This window comes from Pelecanus crispus, chromosome 1, assembly GCF_030463565.1.
Source record: "Pelecanus crispus isolate bPelCri1 chromosome 1, bPelCri1.pri, whole genome shotgun sequence".
Lineage (NCBI taxonomy): Eukaryota > Metazoa > Chordata > Aves > Pelecaniformes > Pelecanidae > Pelecanus > Pelecanus crispus.
This window is the reverse complement of record NC_134643.1, coordinates 158,952,378-158,974,651: the sequence shown is the minus strand read 5'-3', so window position 1 is coordinate 158,974,651 and position 22,274 is coordinate 158,952,378. Positions and strand designations below refer to the sequence as shown.

Genomic DNA, 22,274 nt, shown 5'->3' with positions numbered 1-22,274 from the left:
CCCGATGTGCCTCGCAGCTCCCATCCGACACCAGTTACGGGGGGCAGGTGTAGGGCAGTTCCCAGAGAGACCCCAAATCCCCGCCCGCCCGGGGCCGAGCAGCGAAGCCCCGGCCCGACGGGAGCTCAGGGGCGGCCGTTGGAGCGCGAGGGAGCTCCGCCCCGCGCACCGCCCCGCCCCCTGCTCTCGCGAGACCCCGCCCACCTCCCTCGCCGGGGCGCCCGCTGCCGGGAGCGCGCGGGTCACGTGACGGCGCCCCTCCGGGGCGGGGCGGGTGACGTCAGCGCTCACATGACCGGCCGGGGCCGTCGCCAGTCTCCCGAGCGCGGTGCGCCGCCGCCGCTGCCCCCCGCCGCCCTCGCCCCGCTCCCGCCGCGCTCCCGCCGGTGCCGCTTCGCCCCCGCTCCTGCCCCCGCCATGGCTCGGCCCCGCGGCGCGCGGGGGCTGCTCGCGGCGGCCGCCCTGCTCGGTGAGGAGGGGGCGGGGTGGCCGCGGCCTGTGGCGCCCGGCGGGGGAGCGGAGCGGAGCGGGGCGGGGGGGGGGGGGAGGGTTGTTCGCCGCGGCCTGGGGCGGCCCCGGGGCCCGCGGCGCTGGAGGCGGCACCTGCGCGCCGGCTGTAGCTGGGAACCCGCCCGCCGGCTCCCACCTGCTGTTGCCGTTCCGGGGCGATGACTCCGACCCGGGGGGTCCCGGGGCCTCCTGGGGGCGGCGGCGCGGCGCCCGGCTTGGGCCGCGGCCTGGCCTGGCCGGGGCGGGGGGCGGGGGCAGGTCCGCCCGCGGGGTTGCCCGGCCGCAGCGCCCGGGTGATTTGGGGAGGTCATCCCTCCGCCTCCCTGCGCCGGGCCCCCGCGGCGCCCGGCAGCCCCTGACAGCTGCGGGAGGTGCGAGGGGAAGGGTGGAGGGAAGGCGGCGGCGGCGGCTGCCGCTGTGCTTGGGGAGGGGGAACCGCGGAGCGCCCGGCAGCGCTCAGCTCGGCATCTGCGCTGAAGCTAGGGACAGCGCTCCGGGAAGAGCCTGGAAATACGCCTTTACCTCTCCCGAAGCACGGAGACGCAGGAACTACTGATGTCATTGCTCGGAAGTAGCTCTTCTCCATAGGGCCTGTAATGCTCCCTTACTTAATGGCTTTCACCCTGCCGTATCTGCAGTGAGATCTGGAATGTCGCTGGAGTAGAGAGATTTTAGTGCCTTGATAAGAAGAGGTGTTAGTGCAGCAAGACTGGTTAATGAGGATGGGTGTCTTGCTTCTTTACTGATGACTGCCTTGCTTTAGGTTTCTTGCCTTGAAAGCCACATCACGCGACATTGTCAAGTTTCTGAAATGTGGCTTTGGTAGCAAAGGAAACTTCTTCAGCAGCTAGCAAAAATATTTCCTGAATAAAGCAGCACTTGAGAACAGTTATCTGCCTGAGATATCTGAGAGTATGGCAGCCTTTGAAACTCTTCTAACATTTCTTTGGTAGTAAATACCTTTATTGTTGTTGACACTACTTCAGGTTCTCTGTTACACTGAGGCTGAAAGGTGTCACTCACAACGGCCACTGAGCAGTTCAAATATCCAGCTCTTTGCGAGCCAGTCGCCTAGCGAGCACAGTGACTTACAGTGCTATCAGACTTGCTTTTTAGGATTGGCATCCGCAACTTAAGTGGTGTTGAACTGATGTTATAGTGGGAATTCTTTGTATAGCTTGTTTAATATAGTTGCCTTAAATTGAAGAATTGCTTTTGTTTGTCTTCTAATCGGCCTGTGTAGTTTTTAAGCGGTACCAGAGATAATATTTTCTGGGTCTGTAGTAGTCTTCCCCTGCTTAATTGGCAGATACAAACATAATTCAGTGCATTTAGCTTTGTCACTTTCTGGCATGTAAAATGTGTTAGGTTGCTGCAGCTGAAGCAACAGACTAGTTTATGTTACTACAGAGTAACTATTTACTGACAAATAGGTCTTTGTACCAGTGTCTAGTAGCTGGGCGTTTCTATGTAACTTTATCCTACAATCTCGGGGGACAACCCTGTGGTGCAAATAGAGACCCCTCCTTGGAGTACAGATAGGCTCCACCATCTTCTGCCAGAGTGTGGAGCTTGGGCGGTAGTGAAGGGAGAAGAATATGAGATAATGAGAAGATACAAGCTGAATTCTTTAGAAATTTGCAGCTCAGTTGCAGCCTTTTAGTCATCTGAGTGAACACTGATCAGGATAAGGTAATGATCACAGGAGGCTGAAGGATTAGCATGGGTGGGTCAGATGTGAAAGCTTGTTTGGCAATGCCTTGACTTTGGGACAATAGAAAATTTTTTTCCCCTCCAAAATACCTTACCACGCCTCACTTACTCTTTCAGTTTTCCATTTACATTGAGCAGCAAGCACTAAGCTGAATATTTCGTATGTCAGCATTAAGTATTTCGTGCTGAATTTCCTCACAAATCTCAAATGTGCGTATGGAATGAAAAAAAGATTTAGGTACTACAGTGATAAATACAGGGAAAGGGAGCTATGGGAAATGAAGTACCTCCCCTCAAACTTAGCTGTTGCTTTTTGAAATAAGAGGGAACATGGTGCTTGTGTGCTGTTGAGCACGATGGGTCAGTTGGGTTGCGTGCCAAACCCAACAGAGCTGCTTGTGCTCTTTGAGTCCTAGAGCACCTCTAGTTTTTTTCCTTACTGAAACACAAACATATCAGAGAAGATGTTTCTGAAAATCTAAGTTTAGAGTCAGACATGGATTCAGTATCAGTGAGTAACGAATGAAGTGTCTGAGATTTGGGGAAGGAAAAAGGAGTTTGAAGAGGTAGCGTGATGCCATTTCAGGGTTATTGACGCATAGTCCACATGTTTCTATTGCACAACTCTGGTCTGAAGGGGAATTTCAAACCTTGCTACCAATGTAGGGGTAATTGAGAGAAATTTGGATAATAAATTCCAGCCAGTGAGTAATTTGATGTTATATTGTTTTCCCCAGTTTTGGCATTACTAGCTGTATGGAACTGAGACCAAGTATGAAGTAGTTTTCACAAAATATAACTGCTTTTACGTTGTGTGACTTTCAAAACATTGCTTTTAGCACATGCTGCCCTTAACATAGTGTTTGCTTGGTAGCTTCTTTAAGTGTGTTGACACAGTCTCTAAGGATCTGAATTTGTGTGCTAGTGCCAAGCCTGTCGTCATGTGATAGGTTACTTAGCTTTGACTTCGGCAGGTTTTCTGAGTTGTAAAGTAACTTCTAACTTGCCGAGTAAGAACTCTGCAGGCTCCCTGGCACACTGCTGTTGAGATATGCTCCCAAGGTTCCTATTCAGGCTGTCTTAGAAGTTTCATTTTTGGTGTAACCTGCTTCTAGATTGTTCTGTAGTGAATAGGATGATTCTAACCAGTAGTAGATGATAAGCTGAAGAATTACTTCTAAGTATGGGGGGAACCCTACTGAAAGCAAAGATGGATATTTTATTGAGAAGTTAACTACTGTTATCTCTGTTAAGCCTTTTGTATGTCTTTAAAGACAACTTATTTTTAGCACTAAGGAGGCACGCCTTGCCTTGCTTGTTTCAGCTTAACTGTAACAGTTTGTCTTTTCTACCCAGTCAGACATTGTTTGGAAATTCCTTGAGAAAGCTTGGTGCTGTAATGGGTTTCTTGGTGTTTATTCTCCTAAGCTTAGCAGGAGACCCTTTTGGGTACCCGAGTGGCAGTAGTTACAACAGCTATTTGAATGCTTTGTTGCATTATCATAATTCTAAATTATAGGCCTACTGTTTTAAAATGTGTCTTATGTTTTGGTAAATCAGGCTTCCATGGTTTTTGTGCATCTGACTTCAAGATGGGCTGGTACCCCTTTCAGTCTAAGGGTAACTGTTTCTTAACATTGTCTGTCACTTGACAGCACCACTGGCTGTCAGTACTACTTTTTCTACTGTAATTCAAAGTGGGAGAGTGTTAGTAGCGCCCTGGCAGTAGAGTGCAGAATTTCAAATGTGGTTCAGCTCTGAGCAGTCTAGCTGTTTGTCTAGCTGTTCACTCTCTGGCGTTCAGGCTTGAGCACAGTAGTCCACACTTAATACATTTAGTTTTCTTGTATTAAAACTTCAGTGGCTTTGATTTCTTAACAAGGCAGAATTCAGTCTGTGTAATATGGGAACACCACTATGTGTTTACTTTTCTTGAGAGGGGTGAGATCTACTCTATTCTTGATAGGACTAGGAGAGTGGTTTACTCAGGCAGTTGGTTTATTATCTTTTTTCCAATATCCTCTCCTCTGGGGAGGCTTTCTCTTTAAATTGTCAACACAGTGCTCCCTCCAAAACATTGTTTGGGGCTGCCAGGTACCTTGAAAGATGTGTGTGTTAGGTGCACGGTGTGATACAGCAGTGCTAACCAGAGCAAGTGCAAAATGAACTTGTGTGAATGCTGAAAAGGGTCTGGCCATGGGAGTTCAGACCTCCCAGTGGACTCTACATGTAGTCAGCTGCTGTAGAGCTATCCCAGGACTTCCTTCCTCTAATAGGAAACCATAAAGGAGCTTCATGTGACTAAACTTGATGCAATTGTGCAATTCTCTGGCCAGCTGGCAAGTGCACAGCTGCTAAATAGCCTTTCCTTTATAACGTTTTTGTACCTTTATAAATTTGTTTATAAAGACAGAGGTTATTCATCTGCAAACTTGAATTGAGAAACAAAATGTTTACTGCCTTAATGGAAATCAACAATATCAAAAACATAATCTGAGAGTGCATGACTTTGTCCCTGTTAGTTGGCAAGGATGCATCTTCTAGGGTTGGATCAGGAACTTGATAAAATCAGGTGCCACACCTGCACAAGCGCAGCTGATTCTCTTCTCCCCTAAAGTGCTCTCATCTGTCTATGAATCAGGCTGTTTCCCCTTTCCACCACTGTGTTTGTGTTCAAGCATGTCCAACAGCAGTTGAAGTGAGTCCAGCTTTGTCTTTTCCTGCTATGCTTTCCAGATAGCCAGTGCTCAGTCTTCTGAGTCCATTGGTGACAGGTAAATATAATTTTATGAAGACCATCTTGTCTCATGCAAAATGGTTGATTATGTCAAGGCTGTCAAGCGATTTTCCTGCTTTCAGTTGTTCCCCAGAAATGTTAGGGTTGGTAAATAGTGTGATCTTCCACAAAGTTTTTTTTTTTTTTTAAGTTTTTGTTTTTTCTGTACTATCCCAAGGTAGTATAGATCCTGGATCCTAAGCAAGTGATCTTGACTCAGTCTTTTGAGAAAGGACTTGTACCAGGTGTCCCTCTGGGAGTGGTGCTTATATTAGAAGACAAGTGATTAGAGGAGAGCATAACTCCTCAGGCTTTTTTCCATTTTCTTCTCTGGCATAGACTTAAAAGTCTAGACTTTGTTCACAAAACGGCACTGAGATGACAGGATCCTTCCGAACCATTGGAATGAGTAAGTTACTGGGCACTTCTGTTCATGTGTACAATGGGAAATAAACCTGCTTTAGATAAGAACCAGCATTTCTTATCTCCTTGGATTAATGCCCCATAGATAGTAGTGTTCGCCGTGTATACCTGAAGAACCCGAAGAACATCTGGGCAAAGGTGCAGGGCAACACAGCAGTGCTGTAGCTTGGGTATAGAATGATTGTGTAGTGCTGGCGTCTGTTAGTAAGCATCCCTTACCTTCAGAGTACTGCTGCACAGTAATTATAGGGTAGGCTGTAGCCAAGCAGAGTCTTTGGCATGTGTGACCAGGCTGTGGGTGTGATACTCTGAACCAGTGTTGCGGCGCTTGTGGGGAGCGGTTAGCTGGGCTGCGCTGCAGCCATGGTTTTGCTCCCTAACACCGTCGTCGCTCAGCGTAACTGCAAACAGTCCCATCCTCTAGATACCTGTATTGCTTAAACTACTGGTGTAGAATATGTGCCCAGGTGGATTTAGATGGCTTGCTGTCCTTTCTTCCAAGAGGGAGGCAGAAAAATACTAAAGAGGTTTTTATTTATGCAAGAAACATGAATATAGTAACAAAACCCCAATTATATAAAAGTAGCTTTTGTGTTTGAGATCCTTATTGTCGGTGTTCTGTGTTTCTAATAAAAATTGGAGACAAAGTAAATCATTAACTATAGTAACTGAAGTCCTCTCTGCAAGCAGTGTAAACAATTGCCATTAATATATGCTCACTTTTTTAGAGCACAACAACCATTAATCTTTCTCCCTGAGTAGGTTTCCATTATATAGGAGAGTAACCCAAGGATAGCTGTGCTTGGCTAACAGGATTTCAATTATAAAAAGGTTGAAACCTGAAAGCATCTTTGTATGGTCAAGAGATGGGGAATCCTGCCGTTCTAAGAGCGATTTTCAAAAGGGCTCAGATTTAGATTATTCAAATATGCTAGATTGTTTTGTTAGCTCTGTGGTTTTCAGTTTAAAACAAATTTAACTTTTTGAGGTAGATCTTTTTTTTTTTTAAGACAAATTGTTCTATAACCAAGAAAGTCTTAGTTTTGTTTGACTTGTTTATTGTATCTCAGAGTGTTAATACACTCTGCTTGGTTTTTTGATGTAGGTACGTTAGCTAAGGAAGGATGCTGGATTTAATTCAAGTAACATATCTAGCTTTGCTTCAGTCTTTTCTTGCATGAGACTATAATTCCAGAAATGAGGTATAAAGGGAGAGATTATCTTATGATTTTCAATTGAAAATACGCAGCTTGAATAAATATGTAAGCAGCTCTTTTTTGGAACCTATTGGAATACAAATGAAGCATCTTATCTAAGTGACATTTCTTTGATGCTAGTACATGTTTGATTCCTCTACTAGATACCCATAATGTAGTATTTCCAGCCAAATGAATAATGAACTTTACAGAACTTACTTTTTACTACTGAAAAGTCTAGGAGCACTTCAGCTGCATAAATCTGAAGCACTACACTTGCTCTACCACAGATAGTTTTCAAATAGGGTGCTGCAGTTTAAGAAGAGTATTTAAAATCTGAAATTAAGAAACCAGTTTTTTGTAAACAGAAGCTGTATCAGTTTGTGTTAAATAGCAAATAATGATACTGTTATAAGAAGTACAAGCAATATTCTCAACTTGTAGATACGCCGTGATAAAATTGAGCAATACTTTATGTAACTTAATAAGAAATGTTCCCAGGACAGATTGATTCAACATCAGCTTGCTTTTCTGTATTCTTGACATTTTGACTGTAGGCTCCTACTATTTGTGGGCTGGTGATGATTCATGCATTAATCACTAGTTGACACTGACACTGCCTTCACAAACTCAACAACTGCTTTCCTGCCAAACCCAGTGAGCTGTTCCTCTGCCTTAAACTGGCTGGAGTGAAGAGTAGGCAGGACCTTCTTTCCTTCAAGTCTCCTGATTTGTTCTTCAGTGAGTTTTTTTCCGATGTTTTTTTCTTTGCCCCTATATCCCTTATGTTTCACTCAGTTCCATCTGTATTCCTCTCTATCCCTGCCCCAAGACCATGGGAGTAGATGACGCTGCAGCACAGTGCTCTCTCTGATCACCATCCTTATGCATGTCGGCTTACTCGCAGTGAAACAGCCCTCTCACCGCTTTGTCGAGAACAGCTCAGTGTCTTGTGCTTAATGCTTCTGTCTCATCACTGACACTGCAAATCCAGCAGCTGCTGAACATTTCTTAAGAAGGAATGGGGTTTTGCAGCATTTGTTCCACGCTAATGAAATTGGGATTCATATCATGGTGTGAACTTAACCTTGCAAAAATCTAGTAGTTATGCAGGTGGTAATTTTTACTATTTGTTCACACCCCTTATTCTCTATTACTTAAACTTACTGAGGGTGATTTGTCAGCTCTTCATCCCCAGAATCCGTCTTTCATGTGGTGCTTTCTGGTACCTCTGCGTTGTCTTCTGTTGTTCTCTGAATCATCTGTAATGGGCAGGTCTGTCACATTTTCCTTTAGCTCAGCAACATTTTCTTAATTGTTTTTCAGTCTTTTCTTTCCCCTGTATTTTTTTTAAACTGATCTTTTCCTGCTTCTTTTATTCTTTCACTGCCTGTTACTTGTTTATTTTTAGCTCTAACATTGCTAAGTTTTTTTTAATAGCTACCAAACAAGGGAGTCTGTATGCACATTGAAGATTTTCATTCTAGCATGTTTTCCATTGGTAGCGTCACTTCAAGTAGCTGTGGACTCTTGCTCCCTGCCTCTATGCTGTGCCAGAAATCTTCAAGAAAGTGTAAGCAGCTTGCTCGTGAGAAAATGAGTGCTTAGGTGAAATGTAAACAAGTTCCAGATGTAAATTTAATTGAAGGAAACTTTGCAAATTGAAACTTCCATGTGTGGGAGCATTGATTATTTCTAGCACTGCACTGAACTGCAATAAATAACATTTTCTTTGTGAATGTATGTTCCTTAGTGAACGTTATGACCTGGATGTAAAGGTAGGACAATTTTGCTTTGAAATATCAGTTTTCTACACTATCCCTTGTTAAGCAATTTCTTTCTTTTGTCTAGCTCTGGTTTCAAGTCTAGACTCTTTGAACAACTGGGTAAAGTGTATGAATTCCAGCTTAAGCTTTGGCCCCCTTTGGTGCTGGGGGAGGATATATTGTGAAGGGGAAGGCAACAAGGGAAAATGCTTGCTGAGTGCCAGAAAAATTGTTTCCAATGTGTTCCTGCAACTGAAGTGCCTTCTACCCAAGTCGAGCTGACGTTAAATCTAATAATTGTCTTAATACAATTGTATGCACTATTGTTTTGTAGTGGTAAGTTTTAAAATTGGGATTTACTTTTTGAAATCTTCTTGGGGAGGGAAGCTAGCTAATGGATAATCCCTCAGCTGGATCTTTTTGCTATATCAACAGTTGAATGGATTAGCATGTTTGACTCTTTAAAGCTTATTTGCTTGAGATAAATGGAGTGGTTTATGTCTTGCAGCTGCTTTTTTTTTTTTTCAGGTTTTCTGCAAAACTGAAGTTGCAAATGCAAGCTGATAAAGTGCTAGCATGAAAATGGTGCAGGCTTTTTGCAGTGAAGTTTGCTTTGGATGTGTGTGGTGACAAATTGAGAATCGGAGAAATAAAATGTTCTACGATAAAGATCAGATACAGGAGCACTGTCCAGTTAGCCCTTACTGCAAACAAAGTATGAGATAACCAGCTTTCTGGTTGTATCTAGCCTGCTGCAACGTGTCCTCAGGGTGAAGCTTCACTGTCAGTGGATGCTGGCCTAAGTCCATGCTTCTGTCAGAAAGGATGATCCTGTGCTCCTCTCTCCATATGTTCTTACCCTGTTAAGTCAGGACTAGTGTGGTCATTGTACTAGTGCTCTGAGCGCTGGGGCTTGGCGGGGAGCGAGTAGGGGAAAAGCTGTGCTTGGGTCAGCAGCTCAGTCTGAGGTTAGTTTAAACCAGTCAGGAGAACATAACCTCAGTCCGTGTCAAGGTCTTGGCCCCCATCCTCCTCTCAAGCGCAGAGAGCGCAATGACATTAAAGAGAAGTTCTCCTGGCAAGGGTGGCACGCTCCATCACGCTATTTTTGGCAGTCCCTCCAAAACATCTGCAGTCAATCCAAGCTTTCTAAATGCTGCATTCAGTGCATGTACAGCTGAGTGTCCTGGTACAGCAGGAATGAAGGCTGCGTGGTGTGCTGCGGGGGGGAAGGCTGAGTGCTATAGGCGTGCAGGATCAAATGTGCTAAGTCAATTCCGGCTGAAGCTTGTGAAATAGTTGCTGTGTAGGGTGAGCACTGAGTAGCTGCCTTGAACAGTATAACCGGTGTTTGTTGCGCGTGTTTCTGACCCTCTGAAGACCCAGCATGTCAACAGTTTTGGTTTGGGTGGCTTTGTCTTTTTATAAATGGGGTGTTAAATTTGTCCTCTGTGTGTTAGTGATGTTGAAGCTAGTACAGAGACTGTTAATACCCAAGTTTCCAAACTCAACTGCTGTTTAGGATGTACTCCTAAAATGTACAGTTGTACATTTGTCTCTTTGGGATCAGAAATAAAAACTTACGTGACACCAAGTTAACCACTTGTCATTCTTAACAGGATTTTTACAGGCTTCCTCTTCATTTGAGGTGAAAGATTCAAGTGGTAATGCCTGCATAATCGCTAATCTGACAGTAGCCTTCTCAGTGGAATACAAAAGCAGTGGGCAAAAAGAGGTAAGGGGGGGTATCTCACTGCTTGTCTCTAATTTCTATCTATAAAATGTGTTGTATTTCTGCATGTGTTCAGTATTTAAACTTTGAACAAAAACTTAAGTGTGAAAAACTGCTTCATCAAAGATTTCCCCCTTCCTAGTCATGTTGCATCAACTTCTCTTTTCTTTATTGCCGATGCTTCTTCTAATTAAACAGGGTTAAGGCTGCCTGAAACCACCACAAACAATACATGTGTGAAATTACTTTTGTGACTGAAATTCCACACCAGTCCTATTGGTAGCTAAAATGGCTTTCACTGGGACTGTAAAGGCAAAAATGCTACCAGTTGTCTTTTGGTGAACTTGGTCGTACTTATGTGGACTAAATCTGAACTGAAATGGCTGTTGGCATGTAGCTTTTAAACTTCCCTGAAATCTGTGATCTTCTCACCGAGCAAACCTGTAGCTTTCAGTATCTGCAGACTAGTGCAGCACATACAAGTTGTTCCATGTTAACAGCAAAAGCCTGTTAATGGGAAGTTAAGAATTTTTATTCACAAATACTCTGCTTTTCAATTTACTTTTTTGGTACATTTCCTACTGAACATGTTTTGCGGCACTCTTGTTGAAGTTGATTTTTTTTCCTAGTGTAATGTGAGATTAAAAAAATCCTGCTACTTTTCCAGTGGTGCGCTTGCAATGTGTGATTTGAGCTGAGTGTTATATCGCATAGTCCACTTTTTCAGTAGTGCTGATGGTCTGAAATCCTGCTGATACTGGTATGCAAGTTTGTGTTCAGAGGTGACTGCTTTCATAACATGCTTTTGGCTGTTTCTTCTTGTAAGCAGTAAGCTCAAAACTTTCCAGTAAACATTGTATAGGTCTTCGGGTACCAAGTTACTTCTCAATATGTAATAAACTCAGAGTATTGTAGCCAAACTGTGTAGGCTGTACCATTTGCTTTTGTTCTTACTCAATTGTACTACAAGAAGCAAAGCTTAAATGTCCCCATTTTTCACATGTCCTGACTTTGCCAGATTTGTTTCACCTAGTACAGAAGTACCTGCAAATTCATAGTGCTAGTTTAGGGGTGGGGGGAAAGTCTAAGAGGTGCTGTGAGTTGTACTGTTTTGTCCTCAAATTTCAGAGAACAATATTCTTGGAAATCCAAGTGTCAGTAACATGCTACTTGCTATATACAGGTATATAAGTAGACATAGCATATATGAATGTCAGCTGTATGTTTTGTAACAGTTTCATAGGATATTTAAAAAGCAGTAAGGAAAAGCTGTTACATCATCCTATTTACATGTGTTTTGTTTTCTACCCCACAGCTTGCATACTTTTTTCTTCCACAAAATGCTACAGTAGAGCCACAGAGCTCATGTGGTAAAGGTAACACATCTCATCCAGTTCTGGTATTGGGTTTTGGAGCAGGACATTCATTAAGCCTGAATTTCTCAGAAAATGCAGACAAGTACCAAGTCAAAGAGCTAGTTTTCAGCTACAATCTGTCAGATGCAACTTTATTCCCTAATTCAACTGCAGGTAAAATGAAAACTCCTGTTTTTGTTGTGTAATGCTTCCAGATGTAATACCAATTGGTTTCTGTAAATAGTGTTACATTCTAACGCAATGTAATCTTTTTACAGGAGAAAAGAAAGTATCAGTTAAAACTAATATTCAGGCATATATGGGCACAAAATACAGATGCATCAGCTCCAAGAACATCCGTGTGAAGAATGTGACCATTACTTTCAGCAATGTTACTTTGGAAGCCTATGTCACAAATGGCACTTTCAGCATGAACAGTAGGTATCTTGTAGCAGAAAATGTACTTGGTGAGCTAATATTTCCAATAAGAGATTATTTCTTTTTAAGTCCTGCCTAATCATGTTTAGGCAGGTACAAGCTGGATCTAAAGCTTCGATAGCAGCATCTTTTGAAACGAATATACTTGCTTCAGGCTTTCTCTGTAGGGGTGTCAGCATCCATGACTAGAAGATAGTGTACTGTGTTCGATAGGTTTTGTACAGCTATTGGGGAACATTCCTTCTGTTCATGAGTATTTATGGGTGTAAACACACGCTGCAGTAGGTCGACTGGGCACATGGCCAAAATCCTGGTTCAAGAAGTATCAGATAAACTTCCAAGTATTATGCCTCTACCAAAGTAGTTTGAACTAGTTACTGTGTGCTCTGGGGAAAATTGGTGATATAATGGCAGACAACAGAGAACTGGTCTGTAGGGAGCAGATATGTACATCTTCCTACAGGAGGCCTTATGTAAGCTGTAACAGTGATGTTCTTTCTCTGTCAGGCTCAATAGAAAATAACTTTTTGTCCTGATTGCTTGTATTGAAAAGCATTTTGGAATTTCACTGCTATAATGATTAGCAGGCAAACTACTTCATGGTGTGTTCATGTCCTTTGCTTTTGTGGCAACACTCTTCAGTTTACATAGCTCTTGATGTTTGATCGCCTGTGGTATCCTAGGGAGCGATAAATCTTTGCCTTACTTTTGGGACAAGTAAGAAGTCTGATCTTCTTTGGGCAATGCAGAACTCTTCTTTCATATGCTGTTAATCCCATTTATGCACCAGTTGAAAGGAATCTTAAAAAATAGGGTAGTCAGTGCTGGCGTGTGATGGATACGTTGAACAAGTGCCTTCTACAGAAGTATCTATACCTTGTCCCGTGTCTCTGAAAAATACCTTGCCTGATGCATGATAATACTGGAGTTGACTTCTTTTATGGCTGCCTCACATGACTAGCTCAGATTTCAATGTGTATCATTCTCTTGATCAGTCTTTTCCGTTCAGTGAACTAGTTTGCAGCAAAGATGTGGACCTACATTTGTGATTTGAAAAAAAAAAAACATATTTCTATTACTGCAGTCTTCAGAACTATCTAATTTTTTAAATATGATATCTTGATCCAGTTATTATACTGGATAAGTATGATAAGCGATCAGTTATTGGCAGGCTTGAACATAAGCCATGATATTGGGAAAAGCTGTTTTTTAACTTCTATACAATTTCAATATGTGTAATAGTTTTCCTTTTAACACCACCTACTATCTGTTCTTACATAGTCCTTTGGTTAAAAAAAATTGATATTGCATTATTTCAGGAGGGTGTTCCTTATGCAACACAAGTTTGTCAGCATTTGTTTTCTTTTCTATTCCTAATTACTTCTCTTCTTTTTTAGGTTAATATAAATGCTTTAATTTGCCAGGATGACTTCCCCAGAGTTGCTTTTCTCCATCCTGTGGTATTACTGTCTTGATTAAACTATTGATCCTCAGAAAAAAACACATGATTTCTTATGATCCTGGGGTAGATGCTGTTTGGTCTGAGTTCCAGCTTTTGGGGGTTTTTTTGTTTCTTTGCTTCCATGTTCCTCTTACCTGTATTGCCATGCTCATTTTTTTCTTTAAATTATCATCGTCCCTTAGTTTTTATTACTGTCTTGGGACTGCACCCAGATATTTTTTTCCCTGTTCTTACTGTACAGTGAGCTATCTCTTTCTTGTTTGTGGTTTGTTTTTTTTTAATTCAGATGGTTAAAGAATTCTCAATTTATCCTTTTTTTTTTTTATCTTGACCCTGAAATCGCCTTACTCTTTCCCGATCAGTTCATTCTTTCCACTCTTGCAGGCTTGAGACTTCCTTGTCTTTTGGCAGCTAGTTATTGATAAACTTTAGATGTGGAATTCTCCCTTAACTTTTTTCCCTGCAACTCCTTCACTGGTGGATATTTCTGCTGGTGATTTGGGCAAGTCTCACTGAATGGAGGAAGAGTCAGTATTCAGTGCCTCTGTGCATCACTAGTAATGGTAACTTCTGTCAGTGTACCTAGAAGTTTAGTGACTGGGGTTACGGTAGTGATTATCTGCAGCTCTGAAGAAAAGGAGGCTTTAATTTTATCTGTTGGTAGTTTTGTCAGCTGCCTTTCTATAACTGTCAGAAAAAGAGGTAAGAATTTGTCTCATCTCCAAATCTGTCTTGAGTTACTAGGAGCTGTGCTGTAATTCAGTTCAGTAAAAATACTGTATCAAGACTCCACCTAGGACAAACTTCCACTTGAAGTGATTTGGTTCTTTTCATCTCTGCTAACTTGAGTCAGAGGCTGTATGTGTTGGGGTCTTGCAGATGGAGGGAAATTCTCTATTGAAGTGCCAAATAAAGCTATTGTTTCATTTATTTTTTAGGAAATTAACACATTTGGGACCTGACCAGTATCTATTAAGCCTACAAAAAATTGGATCAGTCCTCCATTCATCCACCTTCCCTCTGCTCTTTGACTTTCCAGAAATGGAGTAGAAATAGGGAAGTGTGCTATCTTGGAGTCTGTGTGAGTTCAGAAGGTGGGATTAGAGTTCCTCTTTCTGAGCCATAATAGCAAGCTAAGTTGCTGTTTAAGTTCAGAGACTATTTATTAGATATCTAGTGTCTGCATGATATGTATGGATTAAATTTTAGAAGTAGGCCCTTTGAGTCAGAATTGACTGCTGCTCCAGTTGCTGTCGTCCTTATAAAGTTGCGAGCTGTTATCCCTGACATGTGGAGATGACCTTGGCTTGGGACATGGAAACCTCAACTACAGTAATATCTGTGCTATGACCTTTGGTTTTGGCTTAGATGTTCAATGCAGGAACCTTCTTGGCTCCCAGATCAAGTTAAGATCTTGCTGCCAGGTGTTTCTGAGTACTCTGGCAAATAAATCAGAGTCACTGTTCTTTCTCTCTCTTTTTGCCTTGGAAGTTGCTGCTGAACTGGACGAAAAGAGAAGGCAGTCTTACACATCTTCACTCAGCCTTGTACTGCTGGTGGTGGTGGCTACTAATGCAGGACTAAAGGGAAGGATGGATGTGAGACCCAGAGGGAGAGGATATATAGCAAAACATTTGCAATCAGTAACAGTGTCTTAGAATCCCTTTGTTAAGCATAGAAGAGCCACAGCACTGCTATGAGGACTTGAGAGGCTCAGTAGTATTTTAATGTTACTGTGGGTATTGCCAGAATAATGACATAGGGTCCTCACAACCTGGTGGTGTAACTGAGGGAGGGAGGGGAAGGAGAACAACACATCTCCTGGGAGACCACTTGTAACAGCGGGCAGAACTGTTCCTCTGCTTCTAGCACATGAGTGCCCAGAGTGTCTGTGGGGTAGTCATCTCAGCCTTGCCGTGAACATATGGCAGGAACGCTGGCTCTGTCAACGGGGCAGTATCTTATTTATTCTGACTTGATGGCAAAGTGAAATGATGGACCTGAATAAAAGCAGATGCTGTCACCGTGAACTTCTGTAAATAACAGCAGAGGGGTCATTTTCACATGCCAGGCTTTAAAAGTGTCTCGGACTCTGGAACAAGAGTTTAGGTAATGCTTTACCATTGTGTTTCTCAGCTTTTATTATCTTCTATTAGGAAAAGCTACTTGAAATTGTGTCCTCCTTTCCCTTGAGGATTAAAAAGGTAGAGCATCCCACAGCTTCATTTTGTTTGGTAATGGCCGTTTTCCTTTCTCTCCAGAGACAGAATGTGCTGAAGATATGGTCTCTACTACTGCTGTAGTGCCTACATCTCCTAAACGGACTACTAGCCAGGTTCCAACAACTAGCCCGATTCCAACAACTAGCCCAGCACCAACTGCATCGCCCCCAGATCCTGCAGTTGGTAAATACAATGTGACTGGTCCAAATGGAACCTGTGTACTTGCCTACATGGGGTTACAGCTTAATATCACCTATCTAAAAAAAGATGACAAGGTACATTTTTCTTTGTCTGTCTTCAAAGCCTTCAGATTCCTTCTTTGGGGAAAACTTGGGAAATTATTATAGGCTAGCTTTTTTCTTTAAAAATCCCAGTTTTTCTGTAGTGTTCATCCCTGACTGTCCTCTATTTGAATTGCTTAACTTGGACTAGACTAGTGACAATTCAAACAGTTCTCTTCTACTGAAAGTGGTCATTAAAGATTTTTTCCATTCAGTAAGTGTACTAAACTTGTCTGTCAAGTCCAGTAAGTGTATATGGCCATTCCACAGAACCAGTAAAAATTATCAAGATATGAGTAGGGGGAGTCCTATTATCAAAGGTGCCATCTAAACAGGATTTTTCAACTGTTAAATAAAATACAGGAATTCAGCCTGGGGTACCTGAATGAAAACAGTGAATGACTATTAGAAGGGAAAATGATTACTACTGTAAAACTGGACAGGCTTGTGACTTAGTTAACTTCTAGCCAGTACCGAAGAGGCTTGGGTTTGACTTTAATGCTTAAGAGTTACTTAATGGCTGATTTTAACAGCAAAAATGCTACATGGTTTATGTAAGATCCAGCCCCGGCACAGGTTCTTTCCCTCCATTGTTGATGCAAAGCCCACCTTGCCAGCCCCACAGACAAAACCGTTACCTGCTCACGGGTAAGGCAAAGCTATGAGCATAATCCCAAAGGGACTGCTGAAGGCCCTCAGTAGGAAACAACGGCCAAGGGTCAGTAAACCTTTATGTTCAGTAAAGCTTTGTTATAAAGACCTTTGATCACAAGCTGCTTTTTCCTATCCTGTGGCTTAATCTGAGGTAACGAGCACAAGTGCAGGCAAACAAATTATGGCTGCTTTTGCGTAGTTTAAGTTGGATGTCAGTGATAAAGGACCTCGTGTGCGGAGGGTGGTATCTGTGTAGGATTTAGCTGCTTAATGCTGTTACGTGGTGGTGCAAAGGAATCTATTGCATTTATTTACTTATGATGATGGTGACCGAGAGGTAAAATCAGGAGCACTGATAGCTGTATGTGGCTGTACAGTAGCTGGTTATGATGGAGTGTGTTTTAGCCACCCTAATTGTGTGGAATTCCCTAAGCTGTGTCTTGTAGCATGGCACTCTAGCTCAGCTGGAACAGCTGATTTCCAGTGTAATGACCAGTGAGGAGGTGGCAAATAGGTTTTCCAAAGTCACATGAGGGTCAACTAAGAGCCACTGAAGGTTTCTGCTGGATTGTTCGGCCAGTGGTTTTAACCCACAGCCTTCTGCAGATACAGGACAGTATAAAATCATGTACCATGGCCAAAGCTCAAGCATTTTGAACTGAAGTGACGTGCAAGATGATTGTGCTTACAGGCAGTTCCCTTGATTATGTCAAAGCAGTGTTTTATAGCTTGTTGCCTCCTGCGTAGTGGTGGTTACTAATGTTTTTCCTTATGCTGCTAGGACCAAAGAAGTTTAGTGCAGAGAAAGCAGCAGGTTATTGGCCACAGCCAGTCCGGGCTGCAGAAAGCTTTGTTAGGGAGGCAAAGATGCCCTTTGTTCTCTGTACCAGCCTGGTAACTCAGGTGCAGCTTACACCAGCCTGTAACTTGCACGTGTCCGCCCAGTTGTCCAAAACGTGCGGGCAAGCACAGCATTGTGTGCTTGTGAGTACAAGCAAGCTAGAAGCTGATTGAACGTATGGTGATGTATTAGTCTCTTCAAATGTTGTAATTGGTTCTCTTCTCTCATAGATGGGGTTGGATTTGCTGAATTTCATACCAAATAATACAGCTTCTTCTGGGACATGCGACAGTACGTCTGCCTTCTTGAATCTGACTTTTGAGAAAACAAGGGTTATCTTCCGCTTTGCATTGGTAAGAATCTCTAGACAAAGCGTGTAGGGTCTGCAGGGCTTTGCATGTGTGAAAACTAATTGGGGCAAGTACAAGAGAAAAAAGATGCAACTACAGGACTACTAGAAACTACAAACAATTCCTTTGGTTTTAATACTAGGATTTGGAGGGTTTAATACTTGGTAACTGTTGTGAAGAAAGAATATATACATGTGTGTACTCACACATATGTGTAGACAGACATCTATTTTGTTTGGAATGGGAATTTCTTTTAAGGTTATATTGCCTGCTCTCTAAAGCTTCTTGCCCAAACTGAGAACAGTTCTGCTGTAGCAGAGGAATAGCCTGTGACAAATAGGCATCTCCTCTAATCATACAAGTCTGGAGGTGGATTTAAGCCCTCATTAATATTCTGCGTACAACCCAAGAGCTACGTGTGCTTGTCTTACGGACTCCTGTGGTGGTTGGAAATCCCATTTCCCACAGCCCTGCCCCAGTACTGTATTAGAGCTGTGTACCCTTGAGGACTGAATCCATTTGTCAGCTTCATGCTGCTTTTAATACTTGTGGGATGGATCAAATGTGATCACCTAGACCTGTTGCTATTAAATGACTCCACATGTCTCTGTGGGGTACTGAGCTGCTTTAAAGCTGTATCTGTAGCACAGGTGAGATCATTGTACTAGCCCTGTTAAGGCATGGGTGGGACTATGCCTTTAGTGTGGAGGTCAAGTCAGCAGTCAGAGGGGTGGCAGCCCCCCATTCTTTGCCCCTCCCCTCCCCTAAAGTGCATGCCTTCTGGAGCTTTTCTCTCTAAAAGTGCAACTAAGCTCTTCCTTTGGATGCTAATCCCAGTTGTGGGCTATCCTTTGAAAACCGTTCTCAAAATGCATGCAAAATTGAACCCAAATCTTAACAGCTTATGTTGAACGTCATTAGCTTAAATGACAACTATGACAACTACTGGTTTGGGTGGTTTTGTTTTGTGTTTTTTTTTTTTTTTTACAGAACACAAGTACTGGAAAATTCTTCCTGCAAGGTGTGAATCTAAGCACAACTCTGCCTTCTGAAGCAAAAGGTAGGGACTTTTGAGAAGTCTACTTTCAATGACTACTTCTATAAATATTAACGGTTGTCTGCACTAAATAACTTCTTAGAAATGTTGGGGATGAAAGTATCGAATTTAAGCTCTGTGAGCTTACAGCTCCCGCTCTTCAGGATTCCGTAAATAAGACTTTCTCTTACACAGTTCCAAAGTTTGAAGCATCGAACAACAGCATGAGTGAGCTAAGAGCTACAGTAGGGAACTCCTACAAGTGCAGTGCAGAGGAGAATCTCCAGGTCACGGACAAAGCCCTTGTCAATATATTTAATGTTCAGATCCAGGTTTTCAAGATTGATGGAGACAAATTTGGGGCAGGTAAGAGGCTCACGTTTTGGGGGGGAATCTAAGATTTGTGAAATGCACTCTGATATAAACATAATATTCTGTAGGCAAGTGTCAGCTTGTGGGTGCTATGCTTTGTTGCTTTGTCTCTGCATGCCCTATTACAGATGTTGTAGGGGCTCACAAGATGTCGGAGTTGAGGCTAGTGTGAGAAGTATGTAAAAAGTTTTGAAATAACTAGGACTTCTTCCTTGTGGTCCAGAGAAGAGTTATGGAAGAGCATTACCTTTCCTTCCTAACTGTGTGCAGATAGTTGTATGAAAGGGGCAAAATTCTGGAAGGTTCCCAACTTTTAGTTAATGCTGTCCTTTGCGACTGTGGTTAAAACAAAATGGCTAGGGGAGGAGTCGCATGGATCGATTTATGATGGCTAAGCTTTGCATAACGGTAACAGCTCTGGAGAAGGAAACAATTATTATAAATCTCTATATTGTGCTTACAGCTAGTACTAGAAAGACTTCATCCTGAATGATCATAGTTAGTGGACCCAGATTCCTTTTGGCTGCTGGCAAGCTAAGCCAGAAGTTAACTCGATTCAGTTCTATCTGTGTGCTGAGAGCAGAAACGTGATGTTCTGGATGTAGCCATCTGCTGGTGCATTAGTGCCTAACGTGGATCTTTTTCTCTCTCTTCAGTGGAAGAATGTCAACTGGATGAAAATAACATGCTGATCCCTATAATAGTTGGTGCAGCCCTTGCTGGTCTTGTTCTAATTGTCTTGATTGCTTACTTGATTGGCAGAAAGAGGAGCCATGCTGGATATCAAACGATTTAATGACTTGCACTAAAATCCAGTGTAGATGAAAAGCAATTGCAAGAAGCTGGGAACCCCCACCCCCAACACACTTCCCCTGAGCTAAGATTGATATTGTAAGGGAACACCTTTTCTTGCAAATTGCTTCTTCTTTAAAGTCTGCTTTATTAAATGTGAAATCATCTTGCAGCATTTAACTATGCACAAAAATAACTTCTGAAAATTCTGGTGTTTAATTTTGCTAACTAGTTTAAATATTTACCCACTTAGAAACAAGCTAAAAGTTTTTAAGGGTGCTTTTTTGGAATTGGCATAAGGTAATGTCAGCTAAAGATTCCAGAGAGGGATGTTGCTAATTCACACTGACTCAATTTCAGAACTGTTAACAAAGGGAAAAGGTTCATTCTTCGTGCTGCTGCCATCCAGCGATGATGTTAATTATACTGATGATGCATTTAAAGAAATTTAGTAACAACTGACAAAATTGAAATTTAAAATCTAAACTCCACCTTGTCTTTTAGGTGTGTATTTTTTACTAAGCTTTAAACTCAATGCCTGGCATATGCAGGGTGTGAACAACGCAATACTCAAACCTTACAGGAACTCTTTATGATTGGACAACTCCCCTGTTTGATATTTTTGATGCTATGCCAGCTTGTTAGGAGCTGGTACTTTTTTAAAATGGGTGTTATTTTTATTTACGTTTTTTTGTAAAGTGATTTCAGTCTCTTCTGTTGGAAGGTCCAGAGAGATCCTGTTACTGCACATGTGTACAATATAGATCTCAATCTGCTGATTCTCTTGCTTTAAACTTGGCTGGGGGGTTGTACACTTTAAGGATCAGTTCTTATGTATGCATTGCCTGTAACAATGCTAATAAAGACACTTTTTTTCTGTATATCTTAGCGTTGCTGATCACTCTTAAAAACATCTGGCTGTTTGGTAAGTGCTGAAGTCTTGGTTTGGCTCTACCTTGAGAGCTTTAAACAATCCTTAGTGTGGAGTTATGTTAAAGAAACATTTTTTTCTGTGTGGCACAAAGGTGAGGCTTTAACAGTGTATGTGTTTTCAGAACAGTCCCTTGTTTTGGACTTTGTGCTTGGAAACAGGTAAAGCTTCTGCGTATCAGTAACCTGAGATCTGGAGAAGATAGCTCTTACATTAGATTGCCGCTTGCTGAGAAACGTCAGCATATTGGTCTGCCCGGCTAAGCATCGCTTTCTGAAGGTGCTGCTGAGATACTTCGTATAAGGACTGTGTAAATGACATTTTATGTTTTATTTTGAAGTTGGATTCTTACCTCAGAGTAGGAAATGCATGTCTGCTGAGGTCTGTGTGTGTGTTGTAATGTGCTTGGAAAGGAACCTTTGCGTTTAAAGCTTCCCTGACTCCCTCCTGCAGTAATGTTTTGGTGTGAACAGTACTAGCTACGCAGGGCAGGAACCAAGGCACACTGAAACATTGCACAGAACGCTCTTCTTCTGACAAGGAGAACTGAACGCATGGCAGTAAGGCTGGTATACTTCGGACCATCTGCCCTGCTACCTTGAAGGTACCTGGAAACTATGGATTTTGCCAGTCGTGAATAAACTAGTATTTCCTAATACCTGCTGACATACTAGAAGTATGGTAATGTTCTTACAATTCAATACTCAAGGAAAAAGGTGTCTGTCTGATGCTATAAAGGATGGGATAGCTTGGAATCGTACTGCTGAGTAGCTGTCTTTTACTTGTCTAGGAGCATTCATCTACTTCCTCTGAAACGGTGGTGTGGGGCTTTTGGTGGGTTGTGTCTGTTGTGTGTCATCCCCCCCCCCCCCCGAGTAATGAAAGAAACTCCATCTGCAGGGGTGGGGTGGGGGAAGATAAGCCTTCCTTGACAAGGAATGAAGATAAGTTGGAGTAGAGTCTGAAAAAGAGTGTGGTGTTAAAAGGTGAGGCTTTCCACAGGAGTCGTTCAGCCGGGAGAATAAAAAGCAGGCATTGCTGGCCTCTGGAAGGCAAGGGAAAGGACTTGGCCAGGAGAGGGCTCTGTGAGGACAAGAAAGCAATTGGAGGCACCCGGCCCGGCCCCAGCAGGGCTGGAAGGTGGCCCGGGGGCAGGGCTGCTGCTTTGCTCGCTTCTGCCCAGGGGTAGGGTATTTAGACTTGCATTAAGGTGCAGCTTTAGGAACTGCCCCATGTCTCGCCCTGTCAAGGAAGAAATCTGTTTGTGGCTATCTTTACAAGTGTTTCTCCCAAAATTTTTAGGGACGCAGGTATATGAGGATACAACACCTGTAGTGCAAACCTCAGTACACCAGCACAAAGTACAGCATCCACTTTCAGCATCCCTTACAACAAAGTAGCCGCTTTGAGATTTGAGTCAAATT

At 42.7% G+C, this 22,274-nt stretch overlaps 1 protein-coding gene across 2 annotated transcripts; it reads left to right on the top strand.

Annotated features, from left to right (window-relative positions):
* Positions 1-291: 291 nt before the first annotated feature.
* On the top strand, positions 292-20,800 carry LAMP1 (lysosomal associated membrane protein 1). Of its 2 annotated transcripts, none has more exons than XM_075710409.1 (9): positions 292-469; positions 10,004-10,119; positions 11,432-11,662; positions 11,758-11,908; positions 15,633-15,868; positions 17,600-17,722; positions 18,710-18,779; positions 18,951-19,121; positions 19,784-20,800. In XM_075710409.1, exons 1-9 carry the CDS (start codon positions 292-294, stop codon positions 19,921-19,923), a joined length of 1,416 nt encoding a protein of 471 aa, XP_075566524.1. In that variant the 3' UTR covers positions 19,924-20,800. The 2 variants fall into 2 exon arrangements, with proteins under 2 accessions (XP_075566524.1, XP_075566529.1); XM_075710414.1 differs by having other exon boundaries at positions 418-469; positions 11,432-11,645; positions 11,750-11,908.
* The last annotated feature ends 1,474 nt before the right edge of the window (positions 20,801-22,274 follow it).